At 39.7% G+C, this 19,272-nt stretch overlaps 1 protein-coding gene across 1 annotated transcript; it reads left to right on the plus strand.

Moving 5' to 3' along the window:
* Window positions 1-1,225: 1,225 nt before the first annotated feature.
* LOC126809922 (scoloptoxin SSD20) lies at window positions 1,226-18,739 on the plus strand (the record flags this gene model as incomplete). The annotated part of the gene is made up of 7 exons (XM_056098662.1): window positions 1,226-1,424; window positions 3,573-3,694; window positions 4,395-4,585; window positions 12,383-12,464; window positions 13,535-13,666; window positions 17,790-17,903; window positions 18,551-18,739. Coding segments are annotated over 7 exons (1,014 nt in total), but the record flags the coding sequence as incomplete, so codon positions are not given.
* Between the last annotated feature and the right edge of the window lie 533 nt (window positions 18,740-19,272).

A 19,272-nucleotide genomic window follows, 5' to 3' on the forward strand; every position in this document is an offset into this window, starting at 1 on the left:
GCTGGAAATTCCGAGGGACTTTCTCGGCCAACAGCAGGAGCGAACCAGCGACTTCCTGATTAGCCACTGTGCCACCGCTGCTCCCTTACAAAATTATTGTGCACTAATGATTGTTTGTATACACATTGTATTCATTGTATTGTAGTGGTAGTCATAAAATTAAAACCACTATGCAATGCGTCTTTTTTTATATTACTTACTACTGTAATCAATGCTGTGAAATTATGGAAATGATGCTTATATATTTATTAAAAGAGTACAATTTCAGGAGGATTTTTTACAATATATGATCACAAATTGAAGAAATCGGTGATACTTGACGGTAAATCAAGGGTTCCAAATAAATCAAATATTAGCCATTATGATTTGAACTACAAAACTCATTTTACAGGTAACATTTGGGGTTTCTTTTACAACCACGTATGAAAGTCTTTCAGAAAAAGGTTCATATTATACAATGTTATCGTCAATATTACTCAATTATCTCATTTTTAGACCAATGTAATCAACTAAAAACACACAGGTTCGAACTATCACCCCTTTGAAAACGGATATCAATCTTTAAACAGGTATTCTGCAAGAGATAAATCTGCATATTGTAGGGCTTTCTTTATGCCTTAAATGTTATATAAATTATTAATTAGACATTAATTAACTTACCAAGACCATAATCAACTCTCGATGCCATCGTACAGTCTACATGTTCAACAGATTTAAATCCGATCTGCGGTTCAACGGCGGTAGATGATTTACCGTAACAATGACAATCGAACCTGCAGTGTTATTGCTTAGAGCGCAGTAATTTGACTGAAATTTTCAACATATTATGCCCCTTTAAAATCTATCTCGATTGTCAATATCGTTATATTTTTGGAAACTATTTACAACTATTTGACCTACATTTTTTTTCAAAAATCTGACGACATACTATCTCTCCTACCGTTGATTACAATTCTTGTTGCTTTATTTTAAAATTTAGAGCGATTCTTCATTTGGACATACATAATACATATTGAAGCGAAGTTGTTAACGACACAAAGGCTCCAGTTTTTAAAGGATTTGTTTCTATTAATGTGGTGTCAAACGGTGGAATCATGATCGGAAGAATCATATCGTTATTCAGCGTTCCGGAGTTTTTGTTCCAAAGCATAAAGTATAGGCGTATCTTAAATGGCAACGGCTTGTTAGAATTATTAACACTCGTTTTATAGGACCATTGGTAGTAGGAACTCCTACTGAAATTGCAACATTTTGGGAAGCTCACCAGAGATATGGTAAACTACCATGGAAAGACTTATTTGTTCCAACAATAGCAATGCTGAGGAACGGAGTGCCACTCTCTGGAGACAGCGTGAATAAAATGACCTATATGAAGAAAGTTTTACTGGAGGAGCATAATATTACTTTACACAAAACATTTGCTGGTATCTGGTAATTATCTTTTTTGTAATCAAATGGGGATTGACGTACTACCGTTCTGCTCCGACTGGACTACATAAGGCAGTTTTTGTGAGGGGGGGGGGGGTAAAAACTGGTTATGACAAATAGGGTGGGATAGTCACGCAGTTAGGATAATTGTTGTTGGAAAGGGGTTGATAGTAATTAAAGGTTTTGACATTACTGACTTTAGATACACGGCGCGTGTATGTTACTATTTGTTCGACACATCTGTGATATGTATCTGATGTTGACTGTAAAACATACATACGTTAGACACAATATGCATATTAGTCCGGCAGTTAAAGGGTTAAGCTTCGCAGCTGCGTACCTACAAAGTTGTTTCGCTGTTTCTATATTTATGAGATGTGTAGAACCAGATACTGAGTAATGCCACCTGGGCACCCTTGAGCGTTTATCAGAATATGCAAATTAAGTCCGCCATTACCGACATGCATTGGTGTCCAGGGTTTCTCCATCTTTTAAATTGATTTCTAATATGATTATTAGCAAAATAAATAAATCCCGTCATTATCGATAAGGCGGCTTTTAAATATATCGTCATCAATGCTTAAAGTGAAGTCTTCTGTGATGAAAATGGAAAAACTAAGAAGGAAGGGGCGATAATTTACAGACCCCAGTTACTACGAACATTTAAAAAAATAGCAGAACATGGAGCTGATTATTTGTATAAAGGAGAGGGTGCTGAATTGTTGATTTCAGATTTACAGAAGGAAGGTAATAGTATGATATCTTAATTATTTTATTAGATAAACAGTTGATTTTATACCCAATGATTTCTTCCTAACATTTTTTAATAATTGCCCATCCTTTAGTAAGAAGTGCTTATTACAGAACTTGACAAAACTCATCTGCGAGGAAAAGTAATTCCCCTTCCAAAATTCAGAATATATCTACCGTACACCGCGGACTATCTGCTAGTTTTCATTCTCAAAGCACGTACACATGATTAGAGTAGCTCCCATTTTTTTAAATTTTGAAACATGTAAATAATATGGTTTGAATATCACCCATATTACAGTTTTCTAGGTATTGCGAAAACCATTTAATATCTTGAAATTGAATGTATTTCAGGGGCTGTTCTCACGTTAAAGGATATGGAAGATTATTGTCCTTCTTTTTCCGATGCTCATAGACATGAATTCAAAAATTTTATCTTGACGTCAACAGACGGTCCACATTTTGGAATTATTTTGGCTTTTATTCTGAGAGTACTAGAGGGTAAGTAACGGCACAGTAAGCGATAATTCGCCGCTCAAGTGTCGTCTTAACTTTCTAAAAATCGCTAGTAATGTATCTTCATGATCTGGCTGGGAGGGCAAGTTGTCAGAGGAATTGAAGGGTGTAAAACACTTAACTTCCGATCAAGACGGGACTAACCAGTTTAAAAACATGAATGTAAATCAGTATATTATATACACTAATATTACATTAATATGTGCTCTTTTGGCCTTTTTCGTCCATTTTAGGTTCCAAGGAATATTTAAATTTAGCGTCTTTAACGCCACAATCAATCGACAAATATATCGCAGGCCAAATGAAAACAATGCGCCCCCCCCCCCCCCCCCGCACCCTTGAATTAACGATAATAATATAGTATCTAAATGAAATTTTACGTATGGAACTAATTAAAATCAGAATGGATACACATCGCTTGAAGCTGAATGGGGTCCAAACACGCGATTATCACGTAACACTGACCTAACATTGGCCATGAAACATATTGAGTATCCGAGAACATCCGTTTTAGGTGTGTTCTTGGATAGTGGTGATGATCTTTGTAGAAAATGCCATGATCATATGAAAAACAGCAGTTGCATCTGCCACCATCTTGGGATTCTGCTGCAGCTCAAACCTATTATGTCCCACTTCGATTACTGTAAAATTCTTCTCACTGATTTCCTCAAAAGAGTGGCCACGGGCTTTTCATATCGTTGACACATAGGCCCAGTTCTCGATAGATAAGTTCCATTGAGTACCAGTCACCGCTCGGACAGACCTTAAAATACTCTAAGATATCAGTGTGTCAATGGACAGACTCCTGATTATCTCTGTGAAATATTAATATAAATCAATTGTTTCATGATTATATACTACAGGTTACAACTTAACAGATGATCACTTCAAATCAGATACAGTTATACCAACATACCATTTATTGGCTGAAGTCATGAAGTGGGCTGATGCTTATTCAAAACATTTAGGAGATCCGAGGAGTTTGGCAGGTTTAGGAGAAGTAATTCAATTATTGTTTGTTTCAAAACCTCGCACCACTATCATATAAACACGTGACTTCAATTAGTTAGCACGATGTGTACTTTAATTTTAAAGTATTATAAGAAGATGATTATGTAGCTGATTATGGTTTGACGCGTGTGCTTTATTTCTTCTTCAAAGTATTGTATTAACTTGGTTCGAAGTATCCACAATAGAAATGGCTTTCTGCTTGTAGATATAAAATATATCTTCCGCAAAGTTAACCATACCATTATATACCAACTGTATTTTTATAAATATTAATACTCAATACTAAACAATGCAGAAAAATAGAAAATGATTTTTAAGTGCTTGTCCACAAGAAAACCATGCAAAATCGGGAAGGTGGGGTTTCGGCCGATGTCATTTATATTCACAGAGTTTGGTCATGCCAATGAGACTACTCGATAGCCAAAACCACCGATATCAGAAATTGGCCATAGCCAAGATATTTTTTCGTCAATTTTAGGCAATGTTAGCTCATATTTTTCGGGTGGAAAATGAGTTCTTATGAAACAAATGATTCAATATATGAAACAAACGAATAAATAAAGAAAGAAAAATCTATCTGTCCACTCATGGCGGCCATTTGGTTATTCCGGAAGTGTATAGATATAAAACAGAATAAACTGTTCCTTTACCTATTCATGTTTAAGTTACGGATAATTTCTGCATTTTAGTTTATGCAATCGTTGGGTACAGAAGAAATGGCTGAAAGAGTAAGGAAGGGAATAAACCATGCCAGGACCCAAGAAAGTAGCCATTATGTAGACGTAGCTATTGATGATGTGCAATTGCACGGCACAACGCACGTGTCAATTTTAGGTACGGACGGAGACGCAGTTTCAGTAACAAGTAGTATAAATAATTAGTAAGTATCACAATAGATATAGCATAAATCCACAGACGCTTTTAAAATCTTTCAAAAATACAGTTAAGCTGGGTCTAAGTATTGCACCTAAAGTATACTAAGCAGCAAAAAAAAAACCGTCAGGTTGGTATGTTACTCTGAATTGACGCATTGCATAAAACTTGCCAAATGTTTTTATTGTATATTTGTGACCACATCTCCAACTTTACCTGAGCAATAAGGCTCCTTCCCAAACACAGAATTGAACGCAACGAGACTTCTGAAATGATAATGTGTTCTCCATGATTTTCATGTAACTCATGCTGCACGTGTTGTTCACCGGAACCAGCCCTATAAAATGCACCCATATCTTGTTGAATCATTCACACCACAACGTCAGCAGCATGCCACGACTCACGACAGCTCAGAGGAACCAGGTACTTGGAAGACTTGACGCTGACCACACTGCCCAAGCCGTTGCAGTTCAGACCATCTACAGGCTTCAGCAACGCTTTCGGACCACCAACACCACATGGAAGACCCATCAGTACCGATATAGTGCGCCGACGTCTCACCAGAGAGAACATCCATTGCCGTTGACCGATCCTCACCCCTCGCCATCGACGTGAACTTCTACAGTTTGCCCAACAACGCCAGAACTGGCGACACAGGCAATGGGGAACTGTTCTGTTCACAGATTAGAATCGGTATTGCGTATTAACTGCAGGTGGCAGGACCAGAATATGACATCGACGTGGCCAGCGTTATTCTGACCAATGTGTCATGAAACGATACTTATGGGGAGGTCCAAGCATAATGGTTTGGGGTCGAATCGGCCTGAACCAGAGCGTGGGCCCTGTCGTGTTCCAAAATCTTGGTCCAGGGATAGGAGACGGCATCAAAGGAGTGCGCTACATCGATCAAGCTCTCATTCCACATTTCGCACGTTATCGAAACAACGTTTTGCATCAGGATAACGCCCGTGCCGGCACCGTCAGAGTTATTATTATTATTATTATTATTATTAAGAACATTTATATAGCGCACAATTCGCATAGTGCTCAAATGCGCTTTACAAAGTAAGTAGTAAAAACAATATAAAACAAACAAAGTACAGTACAATAATTCAGAAATAAAATAAACTAACATAAACGTGAAACTGTAGAATTTCTTTAAAATGTCGTAGAGAAAGAACAAGCAGCCTTATGCGCTCAAGTCCACTCCAGAGTTACTCGGGACTTCCTACAGCAGATGGATTGCGCCCGGCTTTTCCTAGAGTGTGGTTCCAGGTGCCAATGGCGTTCATTAACCGTCCACTCCATGTACAGACGCTGCGCTGCTGTTATTGACACTCGCGGTGGACACACCAGGTACTGATGCATAGATTGTGTAGAGACTCTAAACCTTCCCGTAATGATGAATTAATCACTAATGTGTCAACATACTGTTCACAAAATATTTCTTTGATCCATTTAGTAAGTCTTTTTCTAGAATGATTTGATTAAAGTGTCTCTCTGATTTTGAAATCGTACTGACGTTTTTTTGGGGTTTTTTTGCTGTTTAGTATATATTACGAGCATATTTATATAAGGGAGACAGTAAAACTTAGAGGCAAATAATCGACTGAAAGTGCTTCGCATTCTGTAATATCAACTCAGTTCGGAGTCCAGCTTACTTACAAGACAGTTTCCACCACTGTCGTCATAGGTGGGGGTGGGGATGGCTGAATGGTTAGCGTGCGCGCGCTGTATCATAAAGTCTGTCATTGAGTCGACTGGCGTGGTTTCGAATCCCCGGTTCTACGTGACAAGGAGTAGGGTCGCCTGTCCAACCTCGTGGGTTTTTTCCGGCTCCTCCGGTTTCCTCCCACTACTAAAGACCCCTACGCGGAAGCGAATTATTGAAATAAAATTAAACCATATGTTAGTCCCGAAATGACCTAGTTTGTGTCGAGTGGACGTTAAACCCCATTTCTCTCTCTCTCTCTCTCTCTCTCTCTCTCTCTCTCTCTCGTCATAGGTGGATGAGATGAAATCTTTATACGGCATTTAGTAATTAAATATATAATACTAAAACACAATTTATATGGGAAACAATCACTGAGTTTATTTTACACTACGTTTCAACAAGGTCGCCTCTAAATTTGATTACCTCCTTTATATAAATATAATGAGACGTCGGGTATAGACGTTACAACATACGAGAGCAGGCATACTGAGAAAAGACGCCATGAGTATAGAAGTTACAACAAACAGAAACAGTTATACTGAGACGCCATGAGTATAGAAGTTACAACCAGGGGCGCCGGAACGTCCGAGGAACAGGGGCAAGGGAGTCCGGGGGTGTTATTTTTCCCCGGGGGGTTGAGCGTCCTGCCCCCGAGAAATTTTTGAAAATCGGGGGCTACCAGTTAAAACCTTTCAGATCAAAATACAACTCAGATCACTAGAATCAATAACCGATTCGGTTCACTTCGACGTAGCATATCGAACAAAAATCTCGAATCCTCTTTTTATACAATTTCAGCGGATATATTCAAAAATATAAAAATTTCATCATGACATAGTACGGCAACGTGTACTTAACCGAAGTATATTTTGCGCTGCTGTGATGTAGCAATAGGCTCTATATCTACTTTATATACATCTACTTCGTCCATACGTCAAGTCTCCACCCACTAACCAGAGACGAGCACGAGATGGGATCTCCCGCTTGCTTTGGGCCCCCGTCAGAACGGGGTGGCGTCCTTACTGCGCTGCTGCGACCGTACGGCGACCAGAAAATGCATAAGGTCGCCGACAAACGTGAACACAACACAAGAAAATGTCCCAAAAAATTACAAACTTGGAAAAAGTCGCATTCTCAAAGCTTTCCAGGTCAGATCGCAGAACCTTGGCGTTTGTTTTGAACATTTTGGGGGAGGGGGTCGAGTACAGGCCACAATTCTTAAGTGATCATCTTGAAACTTTACATACTTATTCCTTATACCCTAAGGATGATCCCTATTATTTTTGGTTCATGCCCGACCCCCCGGGGCAGGGCCACGCCCATTTCGTGTATTTGTTTGTTTGTCGTCTACAGATCGCATTTCTTAACGTATCATCTTGAAGCTTTGCATACTTATTCTTTGTACCCTAATGAACTTCCCTATCATTTGGGGCTGCATACCCAACCCCCAGGTGCAGAGTCACGCCCATTTTCTTTTTGTGTGTCTGGGTGTCGCCTACAGGCCACAATTTTTAAGTGATCATCTTGACATTTTACATACTTATTCCTTATACCCTAAGGATGATCCCTATTGTTTTTGGTGCATGACCGACTCCCAGGACAGAGCCAAGCCCATTTATTGTATTTGTTTGTCGTCTAAAGACCGCATTTCTTAACGAAAGTATCATCTTGAAACTTTGCATACTTATTCTTTGTACTCTAAGGAACATCCCTATCGTTCGGGGTGCATGCTCAACCCTCAGGGGCAGAGCCACGCCAATTTCCTTTTTGTGTGTCTGCGTGTCGCCTATAGGTCACAATTCTTAAACGATCCTCTTGAAAAAAATTCATATGAATTCCTAATACCCTAAGGATGATCCCTATTGTTTTGGGTGCATGCCCGATCCCCAGTGGCAGAGCCACGCCCATTTCTTATATTAATTTGTTTGTCATTTCTTAATGTATCACCTTGAAACTTTGCATAGTTATTCCTTCTATCCCAAGGAACATCCCCATTGTTTGTGGTGAATGTCCAACCCCCAGGGGCAGAGCCACACCCAATATACTTTGTGTCTCTGTGTGTTGCCTACAGGCCACGATTCTTAATGGGTCGTCTTTGAACTTGGAATATGTATTCCTTATAGCCTAAGGACGGCAACTGCATGCCCCGACCCCCAGGGGCAGAGCCACGCCCAATTTTTGTACCTATATATATATATATATATTGGTCCATGCCAAATCCCCAGGGGCAGAGTACGCCCAATTTTTGTGTGTTTTGTCAACAGGCTGGAATTCTAAACAGTTCATCTTGGAACTTGGCATATTTATTCCTTATACTGTAAGGATAGCAACTATTTATTTTGGTGCATGTCCCGACCCCAGGGGTGTGGTACCACACCCACTTTTTTGTTAGTTTTTATCGGTAAATACTCTACAGGTTGCAATAATTAACAGATTTTGTTCAAATTCAGCATACCAATCATTTCAAGAACAAGGTGGTACCTTTTAATATTGTTCCTTATCTACCCCCACAATCCCCAGGGGCACAGCCACGTTCAATTTTATATATTATCGTCTACAGGCTGCAATTCTGAATGTATCATCTTGTTACTCGTAGCGAAGAGATGGGGTCCAATCAGACCGTTAACTGATAACTCACAGTAGGGATTTAAAGGCCCGGCCCCACTGCACTTACGGATGCAAAGAGGATGTAAAACGGGAAAAAACGTGCCCTCCGTTTGAAAACGCCATGCATCCGTTCTGTACTCATTGCATACGTGTTTCATACGCTCTATTCATCGAGCAACCGTTCACTTTGATTTCATCCGCGCACAAAGTTTTGAGCTGCACAAACTTTTATAACGGATGAACGTTCTGCCGTGTACGATGTAAATGCGAGCACCAAACGTTTCATGTCCGTTATCATCCGTTAAACCTCCACTGTATCCTCTCTACATCCTCTGGGCATCCTGGCAACTCACATCCGCTCCAGCTGAAAACGAAAAGAGGGAATCTATACATCGTTAGTAGCACAGAAATAGAAAGGATGTAAGCGTATGCATCTCGTATATAAAGTTTCCAAAACGGACAAAGCTTTTGTATCTGGGATGTATCTGGTATATTGAAGGATGTCTGGAGTTTGCCTAACCCCTTCGGAGCTGTCATCCACTTCCATCCGCTTTCATCCGCTAGGCTTCCGATGAACATCCATCTAATATCCCCGCTACATACTTCCCACGTTCGTTCTTTTCCGTTCTGTTTTCGCAAATTTTCGTCAATTTTGTCCATTTCTGGAGCGAATGAAAACGGATGCAGCTACCCCCGAAAGTTTGCTCGTCCGATGTGTTCTTTTTGCATACGTTTTGTGTCCATCGGCCACTGGGACCGGGCCTTTACTTATGTGTTTGCTGCCTGATATATCTGGGATGTATCTGGTATATTGAAGGATGTCTGGAGTTTGCCTAACCCCTTCGGAGCTGTCATCCACTTCCATCCGCTTTCATCCGCTAGGCTTCCGATGAACATCCATCTAATATCCCCGCTACATACTTCCCACGTTCGTTCTTTTCCGTTCTGTTTTCGCAAATTTTCGTCAATTTTGTCCATTTCTGGAGCGAATGAAAACGGATGCAGCTACCCCCGAAAGTTTGCTCGTCCGATGTGTTTTTTTTTGCATACGTTTTGTGTCCATCGGCCACTGGGACCGGGCCTTTACTTATGTGTTTGCTGCCTGATATATCTGGGATGTATCTGGTATATTGAAGGATGTCTGGAGTTTGCCTAACCCCTTCGGAGCTGTCATCCACTTCCACCCGCTTTCATCCGCTAGGCTTCCGATGAACATCCATCTAATATCCCCGCTACATACTTCCCACGTTCGTTCTTTTCCGTTCTGTTTTCGCAAATTTTCGTCAATTTTGTCCATTTCTGGAGCGAATGAAAACGGTTGCAGCTACCCCCGAAAGTTTGCTCGTCCGATGTGGTTTTTTTTGCATACGTTTTGTGTCCATCGGCCACTGTGACCGGGCCTTTACTTATGTGTTTGCTGCCTGATACCATATTGCGTATGCCAGAGTATTCTCTCTTTTAGCATCTGAATTTTACAAATACCAAAAATTAAATGATGAATTCCAAATATTCAATGGTTTTTGTATCAAGCGTGAATTGCCATTTAACCTCTTTATCACATAGTACACAAAGTAGCCATTTTGTGAGAATTATTAAATCTTTTCCATATTTCACTAAAATGTTTTTGGAAACTAATTTAGCTGTTTTTCAGATGTCAAATATGAATGCACAAAAATCCAAACCGCTGCCTTTTAATTCAAATATATCTGTACGTAAAAACTTTGAATTATAACTGGGTTCCATAATGGACAGTCAACATAAAAGTAAGGGCAGCGGGCCAATTGCCCCGTGCTTTGGGGGACAGGGGGGATATTTGCACCCATAGCCCCACCATTCCGGCGCCCTTGGTTACAATAAACAAGAATAGTTACACCGAGACACCATGAATATATATGTTACAACAAACCAGAACATATGAGTATACACAGAGACGCTCCACAACTGCAAAGCCTCAGTACACCTAGAATCAGCATTACATCGCAGGCTTTTCTCCTCCTTGCAGTGACGTTGCATGGCACGTGTGTGTAATATATATATATATGTGGACGCGGATTTTACTAGAACCGTCTTTTGAGAGGGGTGAGATCGGGGTTTTTTTTAATGGCAGAAGAATGAAATTATTGGTCAAAATTTCATCTCAAGAACACTTTTAAGTCTTAATTGTTGTTATATTTACATATGGAAAATGATTATTGGCCTTCTTACGCATTGCGACTATAAATGGCAGGGGTACAATAATAATTGTCGAGTGTTGTAAACTCCACTTGTAGTAAAGAATCTCTGTTTAGTAACATCCACAGACAACGTCGGTTAGACAGTGTCCTTGAGAGGAAAGAATGTGCTGGAAAGAGACCCCCCCCCCCCCGAACCCTCATCCAGTCGGATGAATTATTAATATTACTGTATTTTGTTTCCAACTACTTTTAGGTTCCGAAATTTTAGCTACGTCTACACTAGCAGCATTCACCGTCTACACTAGCCTTTTAAATCCCGGTTTTTTCCTAAAAGCCGGCTTTTTCAATTTCTCAATCGTAAAAGCCGGCTTTTTAAAATCCGGCAATTATTGAGGGATTTTTCAAAATCAAAAAGCCGGCTTTTTCAAAAAAACGGCAATTTTATGTGTGTAGACGGTAAATCCGGGATTTATCAAGTACCCGGATGTCATTCGTCCCGAGCTTCCGTACATTCATAACATTGGCATTGCTTCCGGTTCTAAGAAATTGCGGTAAATCTCAAATCCATCTATAGCCTAGCCTATTTAATTTCAACATGCCTAACCTAAAATGGGTTAACGAGGAGTGCTTATTGCTAATTGAGATTTGGGGGCGGGGGAACATTCAAGCTTTGTTTGATGGAACTGTCAAAGACAATAAAATTTACAGGGTTATATGCGCTGAATTGCACCAAAGTAACCAAAGTAATCATTATTATTATATTATTATCTCTGCAAAATTGACTGAAGCCGATGGCGTAATAAATAAACCGGAAGTTCCACAAATAACGAAGGTCGGTGTTCATCGTCTTTTTCCGTTCAGTCAGTGTAGACGCTACACTTGAAAAAGCCGGGTTTTGAAAAAAACGGGTTTTTAAAAAGCCGGCTTTTTCAAGCCTAGTGTAGACGAAGCTTTAGTGTACTTTCTCTTTTGTATGTGGGACAAAGAGCTGTTGATGACAGGTGACAGCCATGGTAGTACCAAAAAGAAAATGCGCACGTGCTGTCAGTTCTCAGTCAAGACGACTAGCTTGTAACCAAACCTTAAATCCGTGCAAAGAAAACATGGGTTATTTGTGAAATGATAGCTTAGTCGCTAGTCGTTGGAAATAGAAGAAGGCCCTATTACAAAAATGATTATTTATTCATAGATATAATTACTTATGCATTGTTTATCAAAATTCAAACGATTGTAAATCAGGTTATTTTCCAGTTGCGAAAGATAACTGCGGTCAAACCGACTTCCTAATGAGTTATTTTCTTTTACATAGTTTTGGTTCTCTAATTTACTCCAAATCTACTGGCATTATCCTAAATAATTCATTGAAGAATTTTGGTAATGCAACATGCTCGGTAAGTTTTTATTATACGCCGACATGCCGGTCCGTCCACCCAGAGAATTGTGTAGTTGTAATCTACAAAATTAACGGATTTTGATTAAATGAATATTTAGCACATGGGTAAAGTGGTTATTTTAGAGTTATTGCAGCTGATTCATAAATTAAATGTGCATTATCTTAAAATGTTTCAATTACATTTAGAATTGAACTGGGAATACACAGACTATAATCCTATACAGTTATTGTCCTTGCAACATGTTGGGTTACTAGTATTTATATAGTTATTGTTTCTGATTTATGTGATTGTTTATAAACATACAGTACAAATCCGATTTCTAGCTATGGTTCATATTCAGTGCCGGATTTACATATTGGCTTGACAGGCTGAAGACTAGGGTTCCAAGATCTAAGGGGCTCAGACCAAGATGTATAAAGCCTTTCTTATATGTGCTGTGATCGTAATCATCCGTTACCATCCTAGGGTTTGCACAATTGTTTAAAACCACACTTGTGTCTTCCTCTAGTCGTGAGATTAGGGGATTGGGAGGGCCAGGAGCTAGCAAATATTTAATTAGCATCTCGAATACAAAGGGTCTGGGGCCTGGAATTAGTAGATCTATGAACGAGTCTCAGTGGAGCCGATGAGCACACATCACGTTTCCCCGTTCCAACACTTCAACTGGCGAACGATGTGATGACATATTGAAATAGCCAGGGTTTGGACTTCCATCTGAGAATTGGGAATTAGAGATGTAACGTGTAGAGAATTCTGTGTTTTCTTGAAAGGAATTGTTTGACTTCTGCCAAGTAAAGGTTAAATGATAGATCATAACTTTCTGGATAAAAGCATTTCTTACATCCCACTTCGTGATTTTTTTCATTGATCAGTAAGGAACGTGATACATCCTTAAAAGCGGAATGGGGTGGGTCTATGTATATAGTTGTTTTATGGTTCCCAAGTTGTTTTAAGGCACTTCATGGGGCTATTGAGTTATCTGCTTTTCCAATAGGACACGACAAAATTCAAATAAACCAGGTACTAAATGTCAATATTGATACTTTAATTAATTTTCTATTATTCAGCGAAATCCATTGATTCCTGGAAGAAGTTCTAGATCTGGACAATCACCTTCTATCATATTAGATAAAAATGACGATTTATTAATGGTGATAGGCGCATCTGGTGGAAATAGAATAGCAACGAGTTTAGCCCAGGTAATCTAAATCTTTATTAACCTTGAACCACTGGTTCATCGGTAAACATAGTAACATAAGAATACAATTATATACAATATGTTATACAGTGAATAGAGAGCAAACAAACGAATTAAACATTACAGTATTACTATAATATGATATTGACTACAATCTATTAAGGGTATTGTCCCTTAACTTATTAGTGAAATATGGAAATTTTCCTAGTTTTAAAAGTTCTGAACAATTTTTGCTTTGCAGTAGTTCTATTAATTTTTCCATATTTGGTCTAGTATAGTAATATTTCTTTATAAATTTTGACCGAAGTTCAGCAAAGAATGGACATACAAGTACAAAGTGATATTCATTTTCAATTCCATCAGTTTCACAGAGTGTACAAATTCTTTTTTCTCTCGGTATTGACTCATATCTTCCAGTTTCGATCCTCAATTTATGAATAGATACAGGGGCGTACATAACGATTTTGTTGTGGGGGGGGGGGTAGCTAAAATGTGACCGACTGATGCACATACCCCCAGTACGAGTGACGCAGTCAGGAGCCGCGCACCACAAGTGCGAGTTTTCTAGGGGCCATGTGCAAAGCGGATCTAGAAGCTGGGATTAGGGGGTGGGGTAGGGGTGGTTCCAAATCTAGGGCGCCATCCACAATCCCAGCCCACAATGAATGTCAACAAAATACTGGCTATAACATTAAGCGTCCCAGGAGAACATAGACAGTATTGTATAATTATATAGTTGTTCGCCGATCGTTGTCTCGCCGGAAAGCAGTTTTATTTAAGTTGACATAAAGTTTATGTCATATATGATGATTGTGCCTATAACACTGAGCAACCTGAGAAAATTTTGGAAAATTTGAGTCAATATCTTAGCACTTGATGTCATTGCTGGGAGAAAGTCTTGTGGACGAGAGGACTAGAAATATGAGCCAATGGGACAGAATCTCAAGATCTGCCCCTGTCAATTCCGCCTGTTTTGCAAGAGTTGACATAACATTTGTATAGTCTGACGCCCCACGACCCACACACCGTGAATATGATAGTGCTGAGACAGTATAAGAAAACAGAGGAATAGAAGAATGGTGTACGGAATCGAGCGCCGGAATGACACTATGGTGTAAAAACGACGGAAAGTGTTAGAACTACTGAGTATTTTGAGATGATAGCAGACGAAATGTCCTAACGAGTCAAAACAATATGGCGGGTGGTATACTTTGTTGTTGTTGTAGTATATAGTCAATCAGTAGTAAGAAGTTATATTTTAATCCCTTTCAAGTGCCTGTGGTTGAAATACAAATGATTATAGTTGTCTAACAGTAGGGCCCGCGGCAAGCAACTCGGCGAGGAGAACCCTCTCCACCTGAGGTTTAACACAGCAATATATGTACTATGTTTAAGTTTTAGTGATGTAATAATAATCAGATGTACACAATTTTCACAGGAAATTTGAAGCACGCAAACAAATGGAAAAACAAAAACTGCTCGCTTATTTTTTTCAATACCCTAAAATCATGTTGAACTGGATTCATACGGACCTTTTCGTGCACATTTGGAAGAGAATTCATCCTTAGCCTCATCAAAATTAATCAAAGTCATTTTCGATGCTTCAAATTGACAGACCTACTAGTAGCTCTTGGTCGGTACTATTCCCCGAGTAGCTCTTTAAGTAAGCCTATTTGCTAAAGGATCGCTCAGCAGATTCAATACTTACTGGAATAGTTAGAAAAGTTCTGAGAGCTATGAAAACATTAATGAAAATCAAATGCAGAATATTTCTAGCCAAACAGTTCAACAGTTGCAGCGGAGTTTTAAAAGTTTCGCTTTCAGTTTCGTTTTTAATTATCGGATACCACTCAGCCTACCTAGAGCGATCGATAACCGTGTGCATGGTCACTTATGAGAGCTTAGAACTGAACGAGGACCGATCGGGGCCTCAACGGCAAGAAGGCCCGGTCAGGTGGCTTATCATTTTTAATTCACTAGTTTTTTTCAAAAAAAGTAGACTGACAGAATTCGATTCATCCTCGTGCATGGGGCACCGTATATATGTACACTAAGCAGCAAAAGAAACGTCAGGTTGGCATAAAAGTTGCCAAATGTTTTTATTGTATATTTGTGACCACATCTCCAACTTTACCTGAACAATAAGGCTCCTTCCCAAACACACAAATGAACCTAGGAAATGTTCTCAAAACAGATGGTAATGTAATGTGTTCTCCATGATTTTCATGTAACTCATGCTGCACGTGTTGTTCACCGGGACCAGCCCTATAAAATGCACCCCAATACCTGGTTGAATCATTCACTCAACAACGTCAGCAGCATGCCACTACTCACGACAGCTCAGAGGAACAAGGTGCTTGGAAGACTCGACCCTGGCCACACTGCCCAAGCCGTTGCCAATCACTTCCAGGTCAATGTTCGGACCATTCGGGCCACAAACATCCCGGATGATCGCCCCCGAACTGGTAGACCAAGGGTTACCACAAGGCGACAAGACCGTCATGTTGTGCGACAGCACGTAGAGAATCCCTTCACACAGGCATCTGAGACAGCACGTCAGACAGTGGGAACACACAGAAGACCTATCAGTACCGATACAGTGCGCCGACGTCTCACCATGGAGAACATCCATTGCCCTGTAGACCTTACCGTAAACCGATCCTCACCCCTCGTCATAGACATGAACGTCTACAGTTTGTCCAACAACAGAACTGCCGACACAGGCAATGGAGAACTGTTCTGTTCACAGATGAGAGTCGGTATTGCGTATCAACTGCAGATGACAGGACCAGAATATGGCGTCGACGTGGCCAGCGTTATTCTGACCAATGTGTCATGGAATGAAACTCATGGGGAGGTCCAAGCATAATGGTTATGGGTGGAATCGGCCTGAACCAGAGAGTGGGTCCTGTGGTGTTCCAATATCTTGGTCCAGGGAGAGGAGGCGGCATCATGGCAGTGTGCTACATCGATCACACTCTCAGACCCAACGTCATACCACATTTCGCACGTCATCGAAACAATGTTTTCCAGCATGACAACGCCCGTGCCCACACCGCCAGAGTTACTCGGGACTTTCTACAGCAGAACGGTGTCAACGTGGTGTGAACGCCATATATCGTGCTGTGGTCTCCATGGTCGCCAATGAACGTCGAGTCACGGCGTTTGTTTTGAGCATGTTCAAAACAAACGTCAAGGTTCTCCAATCTGACCTGGAGAGATGTGAAAACGCGACTTTCTTAAGTTTGTAATTTTTTGACACATTGTCTCGCGGTGTGTTCACGTTTGCAGGCGAACTTGTGCATTTTCTGGTCGCCGTACGGTCGCAGCAGCACAGTAAGAACGCCACCCCGGTCTGCCGGGGGCATTATGCACTGGCCAGTCCTTAGTCCGGACTTAAACCCGATTGAACATCTTCGGGATGAAATTCAGAGGAGACTTAATAACGTCGTACCGACACCAAACACAGCCGATGGATTGCCTCAGGCTTTTCTGAAAGATAAAATCCAAATTTTAGTAGATACTTCAATTTTGATTGGCTAAGTACTAAAATCATTCTAATATTATCCAATCAAATTACTAAAATTTGGATTTTATCTTAGTTAAAATTTCGTGAAACAAACCCCTGGTTTGTAGACGTTGGCTACAATCAAGGCCAGGGCAGATAATTTGAAATCGTGGAAACCTTCTGGATTAATCCAGGGTATAGTTCAGTAGAACGGAATCAGACCACTGGGGATACCAAGGTTGAAACCGATTCTAATCCTATCACCGGTTTTCTTCTACTTTATGATCAAGTAACAGTGTATTTTTTATTATTATTATTATTAATTTATATTAACAATTTAAAAAAAAAAAAAAAAAAACATTACTCGGCATACCGGACCTCCGAACCCCTGGACCAGTGTCCCAGCTGCCCCGCTCTTACGGGCCCTATCTAATAGTCGCGATTATCGAGGCACTGGTTACAAGTGAACCTTACATGTATTATCGTACCGGAAACTTTTAGACAAGGCATATTGTCAATTTCGTTAACCTTTAATTCGGATATAAGTCACGAATTCATGTATAAATTAGTGTATCGTGTTTTATAATGGGATTTCATTTGTCGTTTCTTTGTGTAGGCTTTATTGAGAATATTGTGGTTAAACCAAACATTAGAGGAAGCGATCAGACCAAAAAGAATACATTATGACGTTATGCAAAATAAGTTGGTATATGAAATTGGATTTCCAAAGGTGAGCAAATCAGACATGGACCAAATAGTGTTTTTCCTAAAATTTAATCAGACCAGCTTCCATCCACGTGAAATTAAAAAAGACTAATTAAATTCATTGAGTTATTTCCCCTGTCTTCAGGACTTGGTAAATAAGCTGCAAGACAGGTTTGTTTTGAAAATTGAGGAAATACTTTATCGAAAGTTCCTTCTTTAGTCATCTAAAAAGTGTACATGGTGTATATCTATTTAGTTCACTTTAGCCATAACAGTTATTTAAATATATATTTTTACGAAAAGCAAAAACGTGTCGTGGTTTCACCTTACATTTCTTGCGTTCGTACAAAATAACGGATCTAAATCTGATACCACTTGTCATTTAATTAGTTCACATATCTTGAACTTTAGTATTTAAACCTCTAGACTGATGTTTGTGCTGGTGGCCGATACCCACTGGTTTCGGCTTCTGACATTCAGGTTGAAACTATTTGTAGCTATTCATGATAGCAGATGCCCTGGACGACTGTACATACTACACTTAGATGACATACTACAAACACTATGATAACATACTACAAACACTATGATAACATACTACACTAGAGTTGTATGATAACATACTGTTGTTGTTTCTTTGTGTATGACTGAGAATTGTTTCATATATTTCAGAATATATTAGATGGATTAAGGGATAGTTATGGCCACGAGTTACTGGAGAGAGACAGATACATGTCCAACATTCAAGCTGTTTACAAAAACCCTAAAACCCACCAAATTGATGCCTTTTCTGACGAACGGAAAGGTGGACACGCCTGCTTAGTTCAAGTAGAAAATAGAAAATAAAATCATTATATTATTGCTTCTCATATTACTTTTTCTATTAATCCATCTGACCAAAACAACGGTCTTAACACCCTATGTCATACACTTGCTCGTCCTTCATTTGCAGATATTTTCGATCTCTGCTCTCTGTCATTCTTGCAAATTTAAAGGTGTGTGATTTGGATTTTAATTCCAGTTAGTTCACATGAAGTAGTTCTGTCCAATATTGGGGTGTGGGTGGTATCATCGACTTCTTCACCTAATCAAAAACGGAGGCTCGCAAACGACAGTAGCTTAAAGGGGCGAACGAATGTAACGTTTCCAGCAGTTAACCGTTCTGGTTAGTGGATTGAGAGACATGTTTTGGAGTTTTATGTAGACTTATGCCGTGTTTGTTATATAACTTATTTAAGACGAACAGTGTGTTACCCGAGTTATTCTGGGGATATATTGGAAGTAATCCGTTTGCAAGTCTTTTTCTAAGTCAAATATTTAAGTCAATAATTACAAATTACAAAATCGTGAAGTTCATATCTAGACGATTAGTGGCCAAAAGAAAGAATGTGTAG

The sequence above is a fragment of the Patella vulgata genome, chromosome 1 (genome assembly GCF_932274485.2).
Source record: "Patella vulgata chromosome 1, xgPatVulg1.2, whole genome shotgun sequence".
Lineage (NCBI taxonomy): Eukaryota > Metazoa > Mollusca > Gastropoda > Patellidae > Patella > Patella vulgata.